Raw genomic sequence first — 21,794 nt, forward strand, 5'->3', positions numbered from 1 at the left:
AGCGTTTGCCCAGTAGGTCTGGCGATGCAATATGTGGCGGTGCGACCCGTTAGGGAGGGGTCATGGCTATTGCATTATGACGGGCTGCCAGTGACGAAATACCAGTTCCGTTGGATGCTGAGTCGTTGTTTAGCGAGCTTGGGCCTCCCACCCGCTGCGTTCGGTACCCATTCCTTTCTAATAGGCGCGGCGACGTCGGCTGCTGCGGCGGGTTTCTCCAGATCTGAAATCCAGGCGGTGGGGCGAGGGAAGTCGTCAAGTTACAGACGATATATTCGCCCCGTTGCATGAGAGGTCGGATTGCGCTTAGTGCTTTGTTTTATTTGCAATATATTATGTTGTTCCAGTTCTGTGAGTTATGGTGTTGTGCGTCTGTTGGTGTTTTCCCCTTTTGTTATCCTACTCAGGGATTAGCTACTCGCCGTTGCTGGCATGAGTCGGCAGCGGGGGTCTGGAGTTATTTTGCGATTTTTTGCCTGACTTGACGGACTGAATTCTAATCTACAATTCGGCTAATCTGGTCTAATCAGAGTCCCTCAGCAGGTCTTTACGCTTTCACCTCCAGCTGAGTTATTACATGTGTTTCCCATTTTATACCCCCCCCCCCCCCCCCCCTGTTTTATTTCGTTTGTTTTATTTGATCTTTCCCCTTTGTGTCTTTAATTGCGCTTTAAATTGGCAACGAAGCATGGTGCAGTTCGGCTAGGCCGTGACTGCTGCAATAGCGAGATCTAAAGTTTTTTCTTTTTGGCAGATCCTTCAGTGTAAACAATAAGCCTCTTAGTAATCAATTTTACCCCTCTTTTCCCCTTCAGGATGGTTTGACGACAATTTGGCCATTTGGGTGGTTGGCCACTCTTACATTTACTGGGCGGCCAGGTTTGTGGCCTCGGAGGGGGCTCAGGCATTGCTTGGAGCACAGGGTGTCAGATGGCTTGGCTGGCGAGGAATGATGTGGGGTGAGCTGAGGAGTAGGTTAGTGAGTCAGGCCAGCAAGCATGGAGTCCCTAGGGTCTTGGTTGTCCATCTAGGTGGCAACGACCTGGGGAAGAGGACATCCTTGGATCTGCGGTGGGCCATGATACATGATCTGGCAAGTGTGGCCGCAACATGGACCAATTGTGTGTTGGTTTTTTCAATGATGGTGCCAAGATTGTGTTGGAGGGGTGTGGCGGATGGGCGCCAGATTGACGAGGCCCGGAAAAAGGTGAACGGGGCGGTGGCAAAGTGGGTGCTGTCCCACGGAGGGAGGGTGGTTCGCCACCCGAGGATTCGGTTCAGAGACAGCCACCTTTTCCGGCATGATGGAGTACATCTATCCAATGAGGGGATGTTTTTTTTTTCTGGAGGATCTAGGTTTCGCTTTGCAGGAGTTAGGGTAGGTTTATGGTGGCGGTGCGAAAGACTTTGGGGATGAGTCTTTCGCTGTTGGCGGAAAAGAACGGCAGTTTTGTATTGTAGGGAAAACTGTAGTGTTTTACAGTTTGTTGTGGTTTAGGTGCACTCACCTCCATCGACTTATGGCCGCTTGACCACCCGTCCGGGAAGGCAGCGGCAGGGCACCCAGGAGCGGTGGGTAGTCACTGTGGGGGTTGAGTTGTCACCTATTACCGGTTTATGATAAGTTTTAGTAAATTTATAGGATTAGTTATTTAAGGTTAATTTAGGTTAATTGAGCCGTTCTTTTGGGCCGCCACCATATGCCGGCTGGAGCGGCATATTAAATTAATTTCTTTATTACAGGTTTGCTAATGGATAGGGACAAATAAATAGCTAGCAATTTTCTGCCAAAATTCAAGTCTCCGTGTCGTTATTTCTGGTTCTAGGTTATGAATGCTTTACTTTCAAAGAAAGGGGTCCACCAAATATCACTAGGATGTTTAGCTGCTATGCATACTGCCAAAGTCGCACATATTTAGTGAACACAAGCTGAGGTCGGAATTGTGGACATCTCCCATTTCTAAAGTGCAACTTTTATACTTTCATATATAAATAAATGTTAAGAAATAAATAAACTCTGCCTCAGGCCCATAAGCTGGGTACACACTTGGCGATATGTCGTCTGTATTGGACTGAGATATCATGCACAATGGTGTGTACAAGTTATTGCGCGCTCCTACAGGACGCTCATTGCGCCTTCTGATCAGCCTGCACTGCTTGCAGATCTGAGGATATCATTATCAACACCATGTTCCTGGATGTGGCGACTGAACGATATAGTGCACTATATTGTTACATGTGTAGGGCCAGGATCGTCTGGTGTGTACACCCAGCTACCGTCTTTAATAAAACGAACATTAAACACTTTATTACCCTGTTTGCAGGATCACAAATTCTGAAAGAGGACTGAACACAAGTTAAAGTTATCTGGGAGCTGAAAGCACAATCTCTCAGACTGAACAGAGTATGTTCTGACTTTCACAGCAGCTGTGTTATTTCTGTGTTGTCATCGCATAATTTATGTTCTTGTGGCCGCTTCTGTGGTAAAACACTGCAAGCACAATGACAAGCTGTGGTCTGTGCAACAACTTAAAACTGGGTCAGTGCTTCTAAACTGTAACTGTGCCTTCAGGGCAAAGGACGAGAGGGGCTCCTCTTCAGGATTTCAAACCAATAAAGGAATAATACAAATCTTACTTAAAATTCTCCCATTTTCAAATGAGGTTCCCCTTGTGATCACGTTATCATGAGAGAAAAGAGAACACTTATTAACAATAACATCCTAAAGCACAGAGATGTAATAAGCCTGGAGAAGGGATAAAGCAGTGATAAAGAAGTGATAAGTGGAAGGTGATAACGCACCAGCCAATCATCTCATAACTGTCATTTTTCAAACCCGTAATGATTGGCTGGTGCGTTATCACCTTCCATTTATCACTTCTTTATCACTTCTCCAGGCTTAATACATCTGCCCAGAACGCGTTAAGAAGCCCAGAGATGTGGGAGTTACAATACCCTGATCTATCCCATCCTGGCTTCAATAAACTTAGTGTACTGTCAACTGATGTGGTGGATTGTTTGCTTTTCACAATTATACGCCTTGGCTGGGCTACCCATATTATACATACACATTTTACGTATTTCATTCAAGACTGTACAAGCTAGGCAAAAAAAAAAAACAACAACACTTGTTTTTGGTAGATTTTCTTTGCTGGGATAGGAGGTATAAGCAAACTAATACTATTTTCTGAAAGAATCAAAGCATATACGAGAACTTTCACACATACAATAGAATGTGTGTGTGTGTGTGTGTGTGTGTGTGTGTGTGTGTGTGTGTGTATGTACTGCACATTCAAAAATTAAAGAAAGTAATGTAGTAATGGACCAGCGAAAAATGTGCAAAATAGGTTCAGTACAGGAGTAAGTAAAGACAGTGACAAAGGGGTTGAAACTGCTAGAAGATTTGTGTCAAAGGTAGAGTTAAATCAAATCTTCTAAAAGATAAGTGGAGAAATCGCAACCAATCAGCTTACTGACCAGTTTATAGAATGAAGTTGCTAAAATGAAAACTAGAAGCTGTCTGCTATGGGCGGTTTCTCCACTTGTTCTCTTTGGAAGGTCAGATACCTCTCACCCAGACTTCCTAGAATATCCTCTCCATACAAAAAAAACACATTGTGGGCTAGTAGCATTATCACTTGGAAAAAGATAAAATGGAGACTGAAAAAGTACCAGCCAATCAGGACCTAACTGTCATGTCACAGGCTGTGTTTGAAAAATAGCAGTAAGGAGCTGATTGGCTGGTACTTTATCACTCTCCATGCAATGATGCATCTGGCCCTATGAATCAAAGCAGAACTGCTTCCAGTTAAGAACTAAAATGTAATAATATAAATCTCCAAGGATTGCTCACATTGGCAGCATCAGAGGAAAATGCAGTATTTCACTGGGGGAAGGGATTAAATATGTAAAGTAACAATGGGAATCCTACAAACCCTTGCACGTACCTGCTTAGATATGTCTTTTGGTACAGCAGTAAAGCAGCTTGCCACAACCATGGACACCCATTTTCAAACCAGTCCTGTAGGCGGAAAAGAGGAGAGATGCAGCCTGCTGCTGTGATGTAGCTGGATGACCCACACTCTCCAAGGTAGGACAGCAGAAGTCCTGCCCCGGTGCCTTCACCGGCTGCAAACAGCCGAGAGGAGGGCTGGCAATGGCGGATATATCGAATGGCTTCACGAAGATCATTAGGGTCACCGTAAGGCTGCAACTTGGCAGTGCTGAGAGGGCAACCATTTTGGCAGCGACGATTGAAGATCACAGCCTGGTATCCATGAGTCAGGGCCAAGTGACATATCTGCAAATATGTTAAGAATTATTTTTTTTTTTTATATACACTAGTATTGTAAAATGACCTCTAATTGAAATATAAAAAATGGGAAACACTGAGAGAAATATTGGAGGGAGGGAGAGCAGTTGATAGGGAAAGAATACACAGAGAGACTGTCCGTGTGTGTAAAATAAAGCTATGTTTCAGTATTCATCTAGAATAGGCATTCCCAACCTCTGTCCTTAAGGCACACTAACAGTCCAGGTTTTAGTGATATCCACGCTTGAGCACAGGTGACTTAAAAAGTACCTCAGATATTTTGATTTTACCATCTGTGCTGAAGCCTGGATATCCCTAAAGCCTGCACTGTTAAGCCGAGTATACGCTAGACAATATTTTGTATGATTTACCAGATTCCGACGGATTAGGGTAACGACAAATTGTTCAAATTGTCCAGTGTGTACGCAGTCATACCTACATGCAACAAACTCTGAGGATGTAGTCAGCATAATTCTAGATGTGGCCACTGACAATATGTTTTACAAGCTTGCACAGTGTGTACACACTATGGGCCTAATTCAGACCTGATCGCAAAAGCAAAATCTTTCTCTAATGGGCAAAACCATGTGCACTGCAGGTGGGGCAGATTAACATGGGCAGAGAGAGTTAGATTTGGGTGAGTTATATTGTTTCTGTGCAGGCAGGGACGGTTCTAGACTTTGTGGCGCCCAGGGCGAAAGTTTCCTTTGCCTTCCCTCCCGATGGTGAAACAGGGTTAGTGCGCGCCACTGGCTCGCGTAAAAAAATAAGATTTTACTCACCGGTAAATCTATTTCTCGTAGTGGATGCTGGGGACTCCGTAAGGACCATGGGGAATAGACTGGCTCCGCAGGAGACAGGGCACTCTAAGAAAGAATTAGGACTACTGGTGTGCACTGGCTCCTCCCTCTATGCCCCTCCTCCAGACCTCACTTAAGGAAACTGTGCCGGAAGAGCTGACATTACAAGGAAAGGATTTTGGAATCCAGGGTAAGACTCATACCAGCCACACCAATCACACCGTATAACTTGTGATAACATACCCAGTCAACAGTATGAACAACAACAGAGCATCAGACAAACCTGATGCAACCATAACATAACCCTTATTTAAGCAATAACTATATCCAAGTATTGCAGAAGAAGTCCGCACTTGGGACGGGCGCCCAGCATCCACTACGGACTACGAGAAATAGATTTACCGGTGAGTACAATCTTATTTTCTCTAACGTCCTAAGTGGATGCTGGGGAAACCGTAAGGACCATGGGGGATTATACCAAAGCTCCCAAATGGGCGGGAGAGTGCGGATGACTCTGCAGCACCGAATGAGCAAACACAAGGTCCTCCTCAGCCAGGGTATCAAACTTGTAGAACTTTGCAAAGGTGTTTGAACCCGACCAAGTAGCTGCTCGGCAAAGCTGTAATGCCGAGACCCCTCGGGCAGCCGCCCAAGAAGAGCCCACCTTCCTTGTGGAATGGGCTTTTACTGATTTTGGAGGTGACAATCCAGACGCAGAATGAGCCTGCTGAATCGTGTTACAGATCCAGCGAGCAATAGTCTGCTTTGAAGCAGGAGCACCCAGCTTGTTGGATGCATACAGGCTAAACAGCGAGTCAGTTTTCCTGACTCCAGCCGTTCTGGCTACATAAACCTTCAAAGCCCTGACTACATCTAGTAACTTGGAATCCTCCAAGTCATGAGTAGCCGCAGGCACCACAATAGGTTGGTTCAAATGAAAAGATGACACCACCTTTGGCAGAAATTGCAGACGAGTCCGTAATTCTGCCCTGTCCATATGGAAAACCAGATAGGGGCTTTTACATGACAAAGCCGCCAATTCTGACACACGCCTAGCCGAAGCTATGGCCAATAGCATGACCACTTTCCACGTGAGATATTTTAACTCCACGGTCTTAAGTGGCTCAAACCAGTGAGATTTCAGGAAACTCAACACCACGTTAAGATCCCAAGGTGCCACTGGTGGCACAAAAGGGGGCTGAATATGCAGCACTCCCTTTACAAACGTCTGAACTTCAGGTAGAGAAGCTAGTTTTTTATGAAAGAAAATGGATAGGGCCGAAATCTGGACCTTAATGGACCCCAATTTTAGGCCCAAAGTCACTCCCGACTGTAGGAAGTGAAGGCAACGGCCCAGCTGGAATTCCTCTGTAGAGGCATTCCTGGCCTCACACCAAGCAACATATTTTCGCCGTATACGGTGATTATGTTTAGCCGTCACGTCCTTCCTAGCCTTTATCAGCGTAGGAATAACCTCATCTGGAATCCCTTTTTTCTACTAGGATCCGGTGTTCAACCGCCATGCCGTCAAACGCAGCTGCGGTAAGTCTTGGAACAGACAAGGTCCCTGCTGCAACAGATCCTGCCCTAAAGACAGAGGTCATGGGTCCTCTGTGAGCATTTCTTGCAGCTCTGGATACCAAATCCTTCCTGGCCAATCCGGAACAATGAGTATTGTTCTCACTCCTCTTTTCCTTATGATTCTCAGCACCTTGGGTAAGAGAGGAAGAGGAGGAAACACATAAACCGACTGGAACATCCACGGTGTCACCAGTGCGTCTACAGCTATCGCCTGAGAGTCTCTTGACCTGGCACAATACCTCTGTAGCTTTTTGTTGAGGCGGGATGCCATCATGTCCACCTGTGGCAGTTCCCACCGACCTACAATCTGCGCGAAGACTTCTTGATGAAGTCCCCCCTCACCCGGGTGGAGGTCGTGCCTGCTGAGGAAGTCTGCTTCCCAGCTGTCCACTCCCGGAATGAACACTGCTGACAGTGCTCGTACGTGATTCTCCGCCCATCGAAGAATTTTGTTGGCTTCCGCCATCGCCACCCTGCTCCTTGTGCCGCCTTGGCGGTTTACATGAGCCACTGCGGTGATGTTGTCTGATTGAATCAGCACCGATTGGTTGCGAAGCAGGGTCTCCGCTTGACTTAGGGCGTTGTATATGGCCCTTAGTTCCAGGATATTGATGTGAAGGCAAGTCTCCTGACTTGACCACAGCCCTTGGAAACTTTTTCCCTGAGTGACTGCCCCCCACCCTCGGAGGCTTGCATCCGTGGTCACCAGGACCCAGTCCTGAATGCCGAACCTGTGGCCCTCGAGAAGGTGAGTACTCTGCAGCCACCACAGGAGAGACACCCTGGCCCCGGGGGATAGGGTGATTAACCGATGCATCTAAAGATGTGATCCGGACCACTTTGTCCAGTAAGTCCCATTAGAAGGTCCTCTCATGGAACCTGCCGAAAGGAATGGCCTCGTATGATGCCACCATCCTTCCCAGGACTCGAGTGCAGTGATGCACTGACACCTGTTTTGGTTTTAATAGATTCCTGACCAGTGTCACAAGCTCCTGAGCTCTCTCTATCGGGAGATAAACCCTTTTCTGGTCTGTGTCTAGGATCATGCCTAGGAGAGGCAGATGAGCTGTAGGAACCAACTGCGACTTTGGAATATATAGAATCCAGCCGTGTTGCCGTTACACTTCCAGAGAAAGTGATACGCTGTTCAGCCACTGCTCTCTTGATCTCGCTTTTATGAGGAGATCGTCCAAGTACGTGATAATAGTGACACCTTGCTTCCGCAGGAGCACCAACATTTCCGCCATTACCTTGGTGAATATTCTCGGGGCCGTGGAGAGACCAAACGGCAACGTCTGAAATTGGTAATGACAATCCCGTACCGCAATTCTGAGGTACGCCTGATGAGGTGGATAAATGGGGACATGAAGGTATGCCTCCTTTATGTCCCGAGTCATGATAAAATCTCCCCCTTTCAGGCTTGTAACGACCGCTCTTAGCGATTCCATCTTGAACCTTTTCAGGTATATGTTCAGGGATTTTAAATTCAATATGGGTCTGACCGAACCGTCTGGTTTCGGGACTACCACATGGTCGAATAATAACCCCCTCCTTGTCGAAGGAGGGGAACCTTGACCACCACCTGTTGAAGATACAATTTGTGAATTGCAGTTAAGCCTGTTTCCCTCTCGTGGGGGGAAGCCGGAAGGGCCGTCAGTGAGGAGGCCTCTTCTCAAAGTCCAGCTTGTATCCCTGAGAAACAATATCTATTGCCCAGGGATCTCACAGGGAGTGAACCCACTTGTTGCAGAACTTACGAAAGCGTGCCCCCTCCGGGCCTCGCTCCGTCTGTGGAGCCCCAGCGACATGCGGTGGATTTTCATAGAGGCCGGGGAGGACTTCTGTTCCTGGGAACTAGCTGTGTTGTGCAGTTACTTTCCTCTGGCCCCGCCTCTGGCAAGAAAGGACGCACCTCGGACTTTCTTGTTTCTTTGTTCGAAAAGCTGCATTTGATAATGACGTGCTTTCCTAGGCTGTGCAGGAATATAAGGCAAAATATCATAATTACCAGCTATAGCCATGGAGACCAGGTCCGAGAACCCTTCTCCACACAATCCTCAGCCTTCCATATGCCACTTAAGTTGGCATTATCTGTCCATTGCATATTCTACAGGACACGTCAAGCAGAAATCGACATAGCTTTGACTCTAGGACCCAGTATACTCATGTCTCTTTGGGCATGTTTGATTATATATATATATATATATATATATATATATATATATATATATATATATATATATATATATATATATATATCTCTTAAGACAGCATCTTTAATATATATACATATCTCTCTATATACACACACATACATATACATATATATATATATATATATATATATATATATATATATACACATATATATATATATATATATATATATATATACATATATATACACACACACATACATACATACATACATACATACATACATACATATACACAGTACACACACATATACATACTAGTGATGAGCGGGTTCGGTTTCTCGGAAACCGAACCCCCCCGAACTTCAGCCTTTTTACACGGGTCCGAGGCAGACTCGGATCTTCCCGCCTTGCTCGGCTAACCCGAGCGCGCCCGAACGTCATCATCCCGCTGTCGGATTCTCGCGAGACTCGGATTCTATATAAGTCGCCGCCATTTTCACACGTGCATTGAGATTGATAGGGAGAGGACGTGGCTGGCGTCCTCTCCGTTTAGATAGAGAGTGAGACACTTGATTTACTGGAGCATTAGGAGTACTCAGAGACTGCAGAGTTTTGCTGATAGTTATACTAGTGACCACCAGTTTTATTTATTATTTAATATAATCCGTTCTCTGCCTGAAAAAAAACGATACACAGTCACATACCATATCTGTGCTCAGCCTCAGTGTGCTGCATGATAATATCATCTATGTAGATCTGACTGTGCTGAGTAGTGCTCACTGCTCACACAGCTTAATTGTGGGGGAGACTGGGGAGCAGTTATAGCAGGAGTACATATTTAACAGTGCACACTTTTGCTGCCAGAGTGCCAGTGTGACTGACCAGCAGTGACCACCAGTATATTGTCTGCCTGAAAAAGTTAAACACTCGTGTGGTGTTTTTTTTATTTATTCTATAAACGCATTCTGCTGACAGTGTCCAGCAGGTCCGTCATTCATTATATTTCTATCTTCTTCATACTAGTAGTTTAGGAGTCTGCAGTGCTGACAGTGTCCAGCAGGTCCGTCATTATATAATATATACCTGTCCTGCAGTAGTGATATATATATATTTTTTATATCATTATCATCCAGTCTATACTAGCAGACGCAGTACGGTAGTCCACGGCTGTAGCTACCTCTGTGTCGGCACTGGCAGTCGCTCGTCCATAATTGTATACCTACCTGTGGTGTTTTTTTTTTTTTCTATCTTCTTCATACTAGTAGTTTAGGAGTCTGCAGTGCTGACAGTGTCCAGCAGGTCCGTCATTATATAATATATACCTGTCCTGCAGTAGTGATCTATATATATTTTTTATATCATTATCATCCAGTCTATACTAGCAGACGCAGTACGGTAGTCCACGGCTGTAGCTACCTCTGTGTCGGCAGTCGCTCGTCATCCATAAGTATACTAGTATCCATCCATCTCCATTGTTTACCTGAGGTGCCTTTTAGTTGTGCCTATTAAAATATGGAGAACAAAAATGTTGAGGTTCCAAAAATAGGGAAAGATCAAGATCCACTTCCACCTCGTGCTGAAGCTGCTGCCACTAGTCATGGCCGAGACGATGAAATGCCATCAACGTCGTCTGCCAAGGCCGATGCCCAATGTCATAGTACAGAGCATGTAAAATCCAAAACACCAAATATCAGTAAAAAAAGGACTAAAAAATCTAAAATAAAATCGTCGGAGGAGAAGCGTAAACTTGCCAATATGCCATTTACCACACGGAGTGGCAAGGAACGGCTGAGGCCCTGGCCTATGTTCACGGCTAGTGGTTCAGCTTCACATGAGGATGGAAGCACTCAGCCTCTCGCTAGAAAAATGAAAAGACTTAAGCTGGCAAAAGCACAGCAAAGAACTGTGCGTTCTTCGAAATCACAAATCCACAAGGAGAGTCCAATTGTGTCGGTTGCGATGCCTGACCTTCCCAACACTGGACGTGAAGAGCATGCGCCTTCCACCATTTGCACGCCCCCTGCAAGTGCTGCAAGGAGCACCTGCAGTCCAGTTCCTGATAGTCAGATTGAAGATGTCAGTGTTGAAGTACACAAGGATAAGGAGGATATGGGTGTTGCTGGCGCTGGGGAGGAAATTGACAAGGAGGATTCTGATGGTGAGGTGGTTTGTTTAAGTCAGGCACCCGGGGAGACACCTGTTGTCCGTGGGAGGAATATGGCCATTGACATGCCTGGTGAAAATACCAAAAAAATCAGCTCATCGGTGTGGAAGTATTTCAACAGAAATGCGGACAACATTTGTCAAGCCGTGTGTTGCCTTTGTCAAGCTGTAATAAGTAGGGGTAAGGACGTTAACCACCTCGGAACATCCTCCCTTATACGTCACCTGCAGCGCATTCATCATAAGTCAGTGACAAGTTCAAAAACTTTGGGCGACAGCGGAAGCAGTCCACTGACCAGTAAATCCCTTCCTCTTGTAACCAAGCTCACGCAAACCACCCCACCAACTCCCTCAGTGTCAATTTCCTCCTTCCCCAGGAATGCCAATAGTCCTGCAGGCCATGTCACTGGCAATTCTGACAAGTCCTCTCCTGCCTGGGATTCCTCCGATGCATCCTTGCGTGTAACGCCTACTGCTGCTGGCGCTGCTGTTGTTGCTGCTGGGAGTCGATGGTCATCCCAGAGGGGAAGTCGTAAGACCACTTTTACTACTTCCACCAAGCAATTGACTGTCCAACAGTCCTTTGCGAGGAAGATGAAATATCACAGCAGTCATCCTGCTGCAAAGCGGATAACTGAGGCCTTGGCATCCTGGGCGGTGAGAACCGTGGTTCCGGTATCCATCATTACTGCAGAGCCAACTATAGACTTGTTTGAGGTACTGTGTCCCCGGTACCAAATACCATCTAGGTTCCATTTCTCTAGGCAGGCGATACCGAAAATGTACACAGACCTCAGAAAAAGACTCACCAGTGTCCTAAAAAATGCAGTTGTACCCAATGTCCACTTAACCACGGACATGTGGACAAGTGGAGCAGGGCAGACTCAGAACTATATGACTGTGACAGCCCACTGGGTAGATGTATTGACTCCCGCCGCAAGAACAGCAGCGGCGGCACCAGTAGCAGCATCTCGCAAACGCCAACTCTTTCCTAGGCAGGCTACGCTTTGTATCACCGCTTTCCAGAATACGCACACAGCTGAAAACCTCTTACGGCAACTGAGGAAGATCATCGCAGAATGGCTTACCCCAATTGGACTCTCCTGTGGATTTGTGGCATCGGACGCCGCCAGCAATATTGTGTGTACATTAAATCTGGGCAAATTCCAGCACGTCCCATGTTTTGCACATACCTTGAATTTGGTGGTGCAGAATTATTTAAAAAACGAGAGGGGCGTGCAAGAGATGCTGTCGGTGGCCAGAAGAATTGCGGGACACTTTCGGCGTACAGGCACCACGTACAGAAGACTGGAGCACCACCAAAAACGCCTGAACCTGCCCTGCCATCATCTGAAGCAAGAAGTGGTAACGAGGTGGAATTCAACCCTCTATATGCTTCAGAGGATGGAGGAGCAGCAAAAGGCCATTCAAGCGTATACAACTAAGCACGATATAGGAGGTGGAATGCACCTGTCTCAAGCGCAGTGGAGAATGATTTCAACGTTGTGCAAGGTTCTGCAACCTTTTGAACTTGCCACACGTGAAGTCAGTTCAGACACTGCCAGCCTGAGTCAGGTCATTCCCCTCATCAGGCTTTTGCAGAAGAAGCTGGAGACATTGAAGGAGGAGCTAACACAGAGCGATTCCGCTAGGCATGTGGGACTTGTGGATGGAGCCCTTAATTCGCTTAACAAGGATTCACGGGTGGTCAATCTGTTGAAATCAGAGCACTACATTTTGGCCACCGTGCTCGATCCTAGATTTAAAACCTACCTTGGATCTCTCTTTCCGGCAGACACAAGTCTGCAGGGGTTCAAAGAACTGCTGGTGACAAAATTGTCAAGTCAAGCGGAACGCGACCTGTCAACATCTCCTCCTTCACATTCTCCCGCAACTGGGGGTGCGAGGAAAAGGCTCAGAATTCCGAGCCCACCCGCTGGCGGTGATGCAGGGCAGTCTGGAGCGACTGCTGATGCTGACATCTGGTCCGGACTGAAGGACCTGACAACGATTACGGACATGTCGTCTACTGTCACTGCATATGATTCTCTCCCCATTGAAAGAATGGTGGAGGATTATATGAGTGACCGCATCCAAGTAGGCACGTCAGACAGTCCGTACTTATACTGGCAGGAAAAAGAGGCAATTTGGAGGCCCTTGCACAAACTGGCTTTATTCTACCTAAGTTGCCCTCCCACAAGTGTGTACTCCGAAAGAGTGTTTAGTGCCGCCGCTCACCTTGTCAGCAATCGGCGTACGAGGTTACATCCAGAAAATGTGGAGAAGATGATGTTCATTAAAATGAATTATAATCAATTCCTCCGTGGAGACATTCACCAGCAGCAATTGCCTCCACAAAGTACACAGGGAGCCGAGATGGTGGATTCCAGTGGGGACGAATTGATAATCTGTGAGGAGGGGGATGTACACGGTGATATATCGGAGGATGATGATGAGGTGGACATCTTGCCTCTGTAGAGCCAGTTTGTGCAAGGAGAGATTAATTGCTTCTTTTTTGGTTCGGGTCCAAACCAACCCGTCATTTCAGTCACAGTCGTGTGGCAGACCCTGTCACTGAAATGATGGGTTGGTTAAAGTGTGCATGTCCTGTTTATACAACATAAGGGTGGGTGGGAGGGCCCAAGGACAATTCCATCTTGCACCTCTTTTTTCTTTCATTTTTCTTTGCGTCATGTGCTGTTTGGGGAGTAGTTTTTGGAAGGGCCATCCTGCGTGACACTGCAGTGCCACTCCTAGATGGGCCAGGTGTTTGTGTCGGCCACTTGGGTCGCTTATCTTAGTCACACAGCTACCTCATTGTGCCTCTTTTTTTCTTTGCGTCATGTGCTGTTTGGGGGGTGTTTTTTGGAAGGGCCATCCTGCGTGACACTGCAGTGCCACTCCTAGATGGGCCAGGTGTTTGTGTCGGCCACTTGGGTCGCTGAGCTTAGTCATCCAGCGACCTCGGTGCAAATTTTAGGACTAAAAATAATATTGTGAGGTGTGAGGTGTTCAGAATAGACTGAAAATGAGTGGAAATTATGGTTATTGAGGTTAATAATACTTTGGGATCAAAATGACCCCCAAATTCTATGATTTAAGCTGTTTTTTAGGGTTTTTTGAAAAAAACACCCGAATCCAAAACACACCCGAATCCGACAAAAAAAAATTCGGTGAGGTTTTGCCAAAACGCGTTCGAACCCAAAACACGGCCGCGGAACCGAACCCAAAACCAAAACACAAAAAATTTCCGGTGCTCATCACTAATACATACTAGGGTCTCAATTTCTGCTGATAAGGTACCTGTCCACGCCGCCCCAGCGCTATAAACCCATGCCGACACAATCGCCGGTCTGAGTAGTGTACCAGAATGTGCACGCTATCTGCAGGATCCCTGAGAATAGCTAGGGCTACCTTCTGGGCAAACGTGACACCCTAGGGGAAGATTCCCATCACATCCTGGCCCTAGTGGGGAAAGGATACTGCCTGAGAATTCTTTGTGGGAAGCTGCAGTCTCTTGTCTGGAGATTCCCGGTCTTTTTCCTCATGAGAGGAGGGAAATTTACCTCAGCTTTCTTCCCCTTAAACATGTGTACCCTTGTGTCAGGGACAAAAGAGTCATCAGTGATATGCAAATCATCTTTTATTACAATAATCATATATTGAATACTTTTCTGCCATTTTGGCTGTAACTTTGCATTATCGTAGTCGACACTGGAGTCAAACTCCGTGTCGATATCAGTGTTTATTATCTTGGATAGTGAGCATTGTGAGACTCTGAAGGTCTCTGCGACATAGGGACAGACATGGGTAGATTTCCTGTCTGTTCTCTAATCTTTTGTGCAATAAATTCACCTTAGCACTTACACATATCCAAACAGGTGTCGGCGTTGTCGACGGAGACACCCTCTCACACACATATTAGCTCCATTTCCTCCTTAGGGGAGCCTTTTCTCAGACATGTCGACACGCACGTACCGACACACCACACACACAGGGGATGCTCTATTTGAAGACAGTTCCCCCACAAGGCCCTTTGGAGAGACAGAGAGAGAGTATGCCAGCACACACCCCAGTGCTATATGACCCAGGAATCACACAGTAACTTAGTGTTAACCCAGTAGCTGCTGTATATATTGTTTTTACGCCAAATTTATGTGCCCCCCCCTCTCTTTTTCACCCTCTTCTATCGTGCTTCTGCAGGGGAGAGCCTGGGGAGCTTCCTCTCAGCGGAGCTGTGGAGAGAAAATGGCGCTGGTGAGTGCTGAGGAAGAAGCCCCGCCCCCTCAGCGGCGGGCCTCTGTCCCGCGATTTTGTGTAAAAATAATGGCGGGGGCTCATGCATATTACAGTGCCCAGCTGTATATATGCCCTATTTTGACAGGAGGTACTCAATTGCTGCCCAGGGCGCCCCCCCCCTGCGCCCTGCACCCTACAGTGACCGGAGTGTGTGGGTTAGTGTGGGAGCAATGGCTCATATGAAGACAGGAGTCTTCTGCCGCCGATTTTGACGTCTTCTTGCTTCACCCGCCGGCTTCTGTCTTCTGGCTCTGCGAGGGGGACGGCGGCGCGGCTCCGGGAACGGACGACCAAGGTTAAGTTCCTGTGTTCGATCCCTCTGGAGCTAATGGTGTCCAGTAGCCTAAGAAGCGCAACCAAGCCGCAGTTAGTAGGTTTGCTTCTCTCCCCTCAGTCCCACGTAGCAGAGTCTGTTGCCAGCAGAAGCTCTCTGAAAATAAAAAACCTAACTAAAATACTTTCTTATTAGCAAGCTCAGGAGAGCTCACTAAAATGCACCCAGCTCCATCCGGGCACAGATTCTAACTGAGTTCTGGAGGAGGGGCATAGAGGGAGGAGCCAGTGCACACCAGTAGTCCTAGTTCTTTCTTAGAGTGCCCTGTCTCCTGCGGAGCCCATCTATTCCCCATGGTCCTTACGGAGTCCCCAGCATCCACTAGGACGTTAGAGAAATGGGGGAGTGGCTTCATAGGAAAGGGGCGTGGTCAGTTTTGCTCCCTGCAGAGTTGTGCACCCTGTAGAGCTATGCCCACAGTAGCTGTTGTGCCCCCTGCAGCTGTTGTGCCCCCCTGCAGCTGTTATGCACCCTGCAGCTGTGCCCCCTGCAGCTGTGCCCCCAGTAGTTGTGCCCCCTGCAGCTGTGCCTCCAGTAGCTGTTATGCCCCCTGCAGCTGTGCCCCCAGTAGTTGTGCCCCCTGCAGCTGTGCCTCCAGTAGCTGTTATGCCCCCTGCAGCTGTGCCCCCTGCAGCTGTGCTCCCAGTAGCTGTTATCCCCCGTGAGTTCAAGGGGAATCATTGACGACATCGCAACGATTGCTGGTCATCTCATGTGTAACCAGCTTTGGTGTGCCTTGAGGGCCGAGGTTGGGAATGCCTGATCTAGGACATCTCATGATCTTCATTGTGTTTTTCTTTTTCTGCTGTTGCCTATTACATTTATTCCCATTCATGTATATATGAGGAGAAGGCTTTGCCCATCAATTACCATAAAGAGAACTGCAAATCAGGTGTAAAAAATATTGTGTTATTTGGAAGCCACTACAGCTTATCGCTTTCTTTGCAGTGTTTATGGGGTGATAGCTTCATGTGAACAGATTCAACTTACTCCAGTGCTCTAAGCTCGTTTCGTCTTCCCTACAAATGTATGACTATAGGGGGTAATTCCAAGTTGATCGCAGCAGGATTTTTGATAGCAATTGGGGAAAACCATGTGCACTGCAGGGGAGGCAGATATAACATGTGCAGAGAGAGATAGATTTGGGTGGGTTAATTTATTTCTGTGCAGGGTAAATACTGGCTGCTTTATTTTTACACTGCAAATTAGATTGCAGATTGAACACACCCCACCCAAATCTAACTCTCTCTGCACATGTTATATTTGCCTCCTCTGCAGTGCACATGGTTTTGCCCAATTGCTAACAAAAATCCTGCTGCGATTAACTTGGAATTACCCCCATAGTGCATATCTCAGCAGACACTTACCCCATAAAGAGACTTTTGTAATGAAGTAAAACTGTGTGTACATACTGTAATATAACAATTCCATACATCTCAGTAAGACTAATTTATTGTAAAGTTTAAATAAAAACTGTAAATGGTACATGCCATAAATGTATTCACTACAAAAACCATTGCATACTGTACATATGTAAGAAATCGGAGGTGCTCCAATTGTGTTGGATCGAAATGCCGGCAGTCCGAATAACGACCGCGGCATCTCGACAGTGAGAATCCCCTTCTGCTCCACGGGAGGTTTCTGTCCTCCCTGAGTTCACCTTAGGAAACCTGCGTTACGGTTTGACAGGTATACCGCCCCAGACAAACTCCCCACCTGCCACTGTCCAATGCCTTCCCCCAATGCCCCCAGAACCCTAACCCTCCCTTTCTCGCAGCTTAAACCTAACCCTAACCCCCCCTTTACGGGAGCTTAAACCTAACACTCCCAAGGGGTGCCTATATCTAACCCCCCCCCCCCTCCCCGCAGCATAATTCTAAAACCTTCCCCCACCCCCCGCAGCCTAACCCTAACCCTCCCAGGGGGTGCCTATACCTAACCCCACCCCCCGCAGCCTAAACCTAACCCTCCCTCCCTCCCTGCAGCTTAGCTCTCCGGCTGTCCGGCAGTGTCTTGTTCCGTCGGGATCCTGCCGTTGGATCCCCTCCAACGCAGCAGTGCTTCCCTTTTATATGAACGGGGTAAAGTGAGACCTACATATGTGTCCTCGTACAGTTAATGTACCCTTTTTGCGCCATACTGCGCGAATTAGACACTCCAATATATGTAGCGAATCCAGGACTTTTGTACTTACTTCAGAATTAGTGTGTTATTTCCATTGTAGCTACATCCAACGTCACTTATAGTGGTTTAGGATTAGTGTTTGGTTGCAAAGAAATTCCTATAGCCTACAGTGGCAGATTAGCATAACGATACATGGAGCTATGCATGGCGGAATCCATCTGTATTAGTCTACAATCTGTTGCCTTTTGCGCAGGTTAGTGGCACACAGCAGTGGCATGCAATGCCAGTATCCCGGGTACCTGTGGCACTATACTTTTATTACGTTAGTGATGTGAATAAGATGCATATTCAGTACGAAAGAGTCTGGCAGGATGCACGGCACGTCTTCATGAAGACATGTTTGCGGAGCAAGCAGGGCTATTTGAGGATAGGTGTATGTGGTCACATCTACTGTCGGGTTGCAGTTACATGCCGGCTGTAGGGATCCCGGGGTTCGGGATACAGACACCGAAAACCCGACACCAACAATACAGACAGCCGGAATCCCCGGCTCCACAGGGCTATTCCCACTCGTGGATGTTCACGACACCAAACAGGAGTGGGAATAGGTCCTGTGGCGAGTGCGGCAAGCCCGCAAGGGGACTCTTAGCGCTCGACCCGCTGCCGGCATTCTGCCGGGCAGGATGCCGCTGTCGGGATATTGACAACCGCCATCCGTCAATCGTATGTATGGCCTACTGTCTAGACAGATTATAAGGCAAAGCCTAGTGTCCTTATAATAGGATCTCACTTGTGTCATACATCACTTATTACATCACTTATAAAATAATTCCATAGACTGTCTCTAACAGCAAACAGCACAGGATCACCATAATAAACACAACAATTTTGTATTTTACTATACAATAATTTGTATCCTATTCTATAATAAAAGTTATTAATGGTATCACTGTCAAAATGATCACCAAGACAAAAGATGTACTGTGTTCCCAAAGTGCAGTGGTACTTGCCAATGGGAGTATTCACACATCCTCCAGAGTGATCCTTTCCACTCAGCACATAATGCTTCTCTCATATTAACCATTTCATCACTTACAGTAGGTTTATCAATACCCTCCTCCTCAGGTAACAGCAGGAATTCAGGCATAAATAATGTCATATAGAGTGGAAGGGGGTCACATTGGAGGTTTGACATTTGTTATTACTGCAACTGACTTATTGTGTATTTTTAGTCAGATTTATTAATTTTTTAAATTGTTCACACTAGATAGTCAGTTACATTCTATGCACAGGACAGACAAGAGAAAAAAAAACTGTGCAGGAAATTACTGTACGTGCAAAAATGAAGGGGGAGATTTATCAAATCTTGGAGAGAGAAAGTGGAGTAGATGCTCATAACCAATCCACCTCTAACAGTCTTACAGTCAGTAAAATGAAAGCTAGAAGCCGATTTGTTGGTACTTTATCGCTCAAAGATTTGATAAATCTCCCCCTAAGTATCTCTAGGAGGTAAGAAGGGGGGAGCACAGCAGATATCAGATCTATTTTCGATCACATAGGCAGTCCCTATAGTTTATATGGGGACTGCTAAATTGTGAAATATACCAAGCTTGGGCAATGTGCAGCTTTCCTGAACTTGAGCACGATGGCATAGGCCATTGTAGCCCATGGACTGTATTACAGCAAAATGTTTTGGTAGAGGGTTCCGAAAAATTCTTCTCTGGTAATATCAGCTTCAGGGCCATAACTAGGGACGTACAAACGTTGCTGTCGTCGCTGGCCCACGGCACCTGCATTTGGCTTGCAGGGTGCCTGGAATTTTAGAACACAGTCAGAGCTTTATCTGTTTAAAAGACAATTTAGTTCATTTGGTGATGACAGGTTCACGTTAAAACTAGTGTGTCTGTTCTTCACTGAGAGATGCATTTCATACAAAATATGTAGCAAGACACTTCATGTAATAATATGCTCCTAACCCTTTACAAATGGTCATTCAATAGTATTAGAAGGAAGTAATATGTATTCATGAAATCTTGGGGCCCGGTACACTGATATCTGTGGGCCCCCTCAACCGCACGCAATCTCCATCCCTGCACAAATTATTATATAATAATTATGTCTATACATACACACAGACAAAATATATATATATATAGTTCCAAACAAAGGGACGGCACTCATAGGATTTTGCAATAGAAAATTTGTATTCCAATAGAGAAAATTTGATGTAAATTTTCTCTATTGGAATACAAATTTTCTATTGCAAAATCCTATGAGTGCCGTCCCTCTGTTTGGAACTATTGATTCATGGTCATCCCATGATAGGACTGGATCACCAAGGTATTTCATTTTGTTTTTTGAGTGCCGATACACATGGTTTATGTATATATATATATATATATATATATATATATATATATATATATATATATATATATATATATATATATATATATATATATATATATATATATATATATATATACACATATATATATATATATATATATATATATATATATATATATATATATATATATATATACACATACATACATATACATATACACACACACACACACACTCTCACACACACAGTGCATCCGGGAAGTATTCACAGTGCTCCCCTTTTCCCACATTATGTTATGTTACAGCCTTATTCCAAAATGGAATAAATAAATTTTTCCCTCAAAATTCAACACGCAATACTCCATAATGACAACGTGAAAAAAAGTTTGAGATTTTAGCAAATGTATTCAAAATAAATCACGTGTACATAAGCATTCACAGTCTTTGCTCAATGCTTTGTTGATGCACCTTTGTCAGCAATTACAGCCTCAAGTCGTTTTGAATATGATGCAACGAGCTTGGCACACCTATCTTTGGGCAGTTTTGCCCATTCCTCTTTGCAGCACCTCTCAAGCTCCATCAGGTTGAATGGGAAGCATCGGTGCACAGCCATTTTCAGATCTCTCCAGAGATGTTCAATTGGATTCAAGTCTGTGCTCTGGCTGGGCCACTCAAGGACATTCACAGAATTGTCATGAAGCCACTCTTGATATCTTGGCTGTGTGCTTAGGGTCATTGTCCTGCTGAAAGATGAACAGTCGCCCCAGTCTGAGGTCAAGAGCGCTCTGGAGCAGGTTTTCATCCAGGATGTCTCTGTACATTGCTGCATTAATCTTTCCCTCTATCCTGACTAGTCTCCAGTTCCTGCCACTAAAAAACATCCTCACAGCATGATACTACCACCACCATCCTTCACTGTAGGGATGGTATTGGCCTGGTGATGAGCGGTACCTGGTTTCCTCCAAACATGACGCCTGGCATTCACACCAAAGAGTTCACTCTTTGTCTCATCAGACCAGAGAATTTTGTTTCTCATGGTCAGAGTCCTTCAGGAGCATTTTGGCAAACTCCAGCCAGGCGTTTTTACTAAGGAGTGTCTTCCGTCTGGCCACTCTACCACACAGGCCTGATTGATGTATTGCTGCAGAGATGGTTGTCCTTCTGGAAGGTTCTCCTCTCTCCACAGAGAAATGCTGTAGCTCTGACAGAGTGACCATCGGGTTCTTGGTCACCTCCCTGACTAGGGCCCTTCTCCTCCTTCTCAGTTTAGACAGCCGGCCAGCTCTAAGAGAAGTCCTGGTGGTTCCGAACTTCTTCGATTTACAGATGATGGATGCCACTGTGCTCATTGGGACCTTCAAAGCAGCAGATATTTTTCTGTACACTTCCCCAGATTTGTGCCTCTAGACAATCCTGTCTCGGAGGTCTACAGACAATTCCTTTGGACTTCATGCTTAGTTTGTGCTGGTTGTATAAATATGGGGGGACCCTACGCAATTTTCCCCCTGTATTTTAACAACCAGGGCCTGAGCCCGAGGCTGGTTATGCTTAGGAGTGGGGACCCCACGCAAATTTTTTTTTTTTAACATTTTTAAGGAAACCAGAGCCTTTCCCACAGATAAGCATGCACGGACCTCACTGATACGTGCATGACTATCCAAACACTCCAGGAA

The 21,794-nt window shown here is 46.0% G+C and overlaps 1 protein-coding gene across 1 annotated transcript in view; it reads right to left on the reverse strand.

The window, feature by feature from the left end:
* Positions 1 to 21,794, reverse strand: part of LOC135050017 (protein ABHD15-like) — a 73,984-nt gene that overhangs the window by 35,723 nt on the left and 16,467 nt on the right. Inside the window, exon 2 of the mRNA XM_063956104.1 lies at positions 3,948 to 4,300. Coding sequence (XP_063812174.1) covers positions 3,948 to 4,300 — 353 coding nt within the window. The remainder of the gene's footprint in view (positions 1 to 3,947; positions 4,301 to 21,794) is intronic.

Source organism: Pseudophryne corroboree, chromosome 2, assembly GCF_028390025.1.
Source record: "Pseudophryne corroboree isolate aPseCor3 chromosome 2, aPseCor3.hap2, whole genome shotgun sequence".
NCBI classification, from domain to species: domain Eukaryota; kingdom Metazoa; phylum Chordata; class Amphibia; order Anura; family Myobatrachidae; genus Pseudophryne; species Pseudophryne corroboree.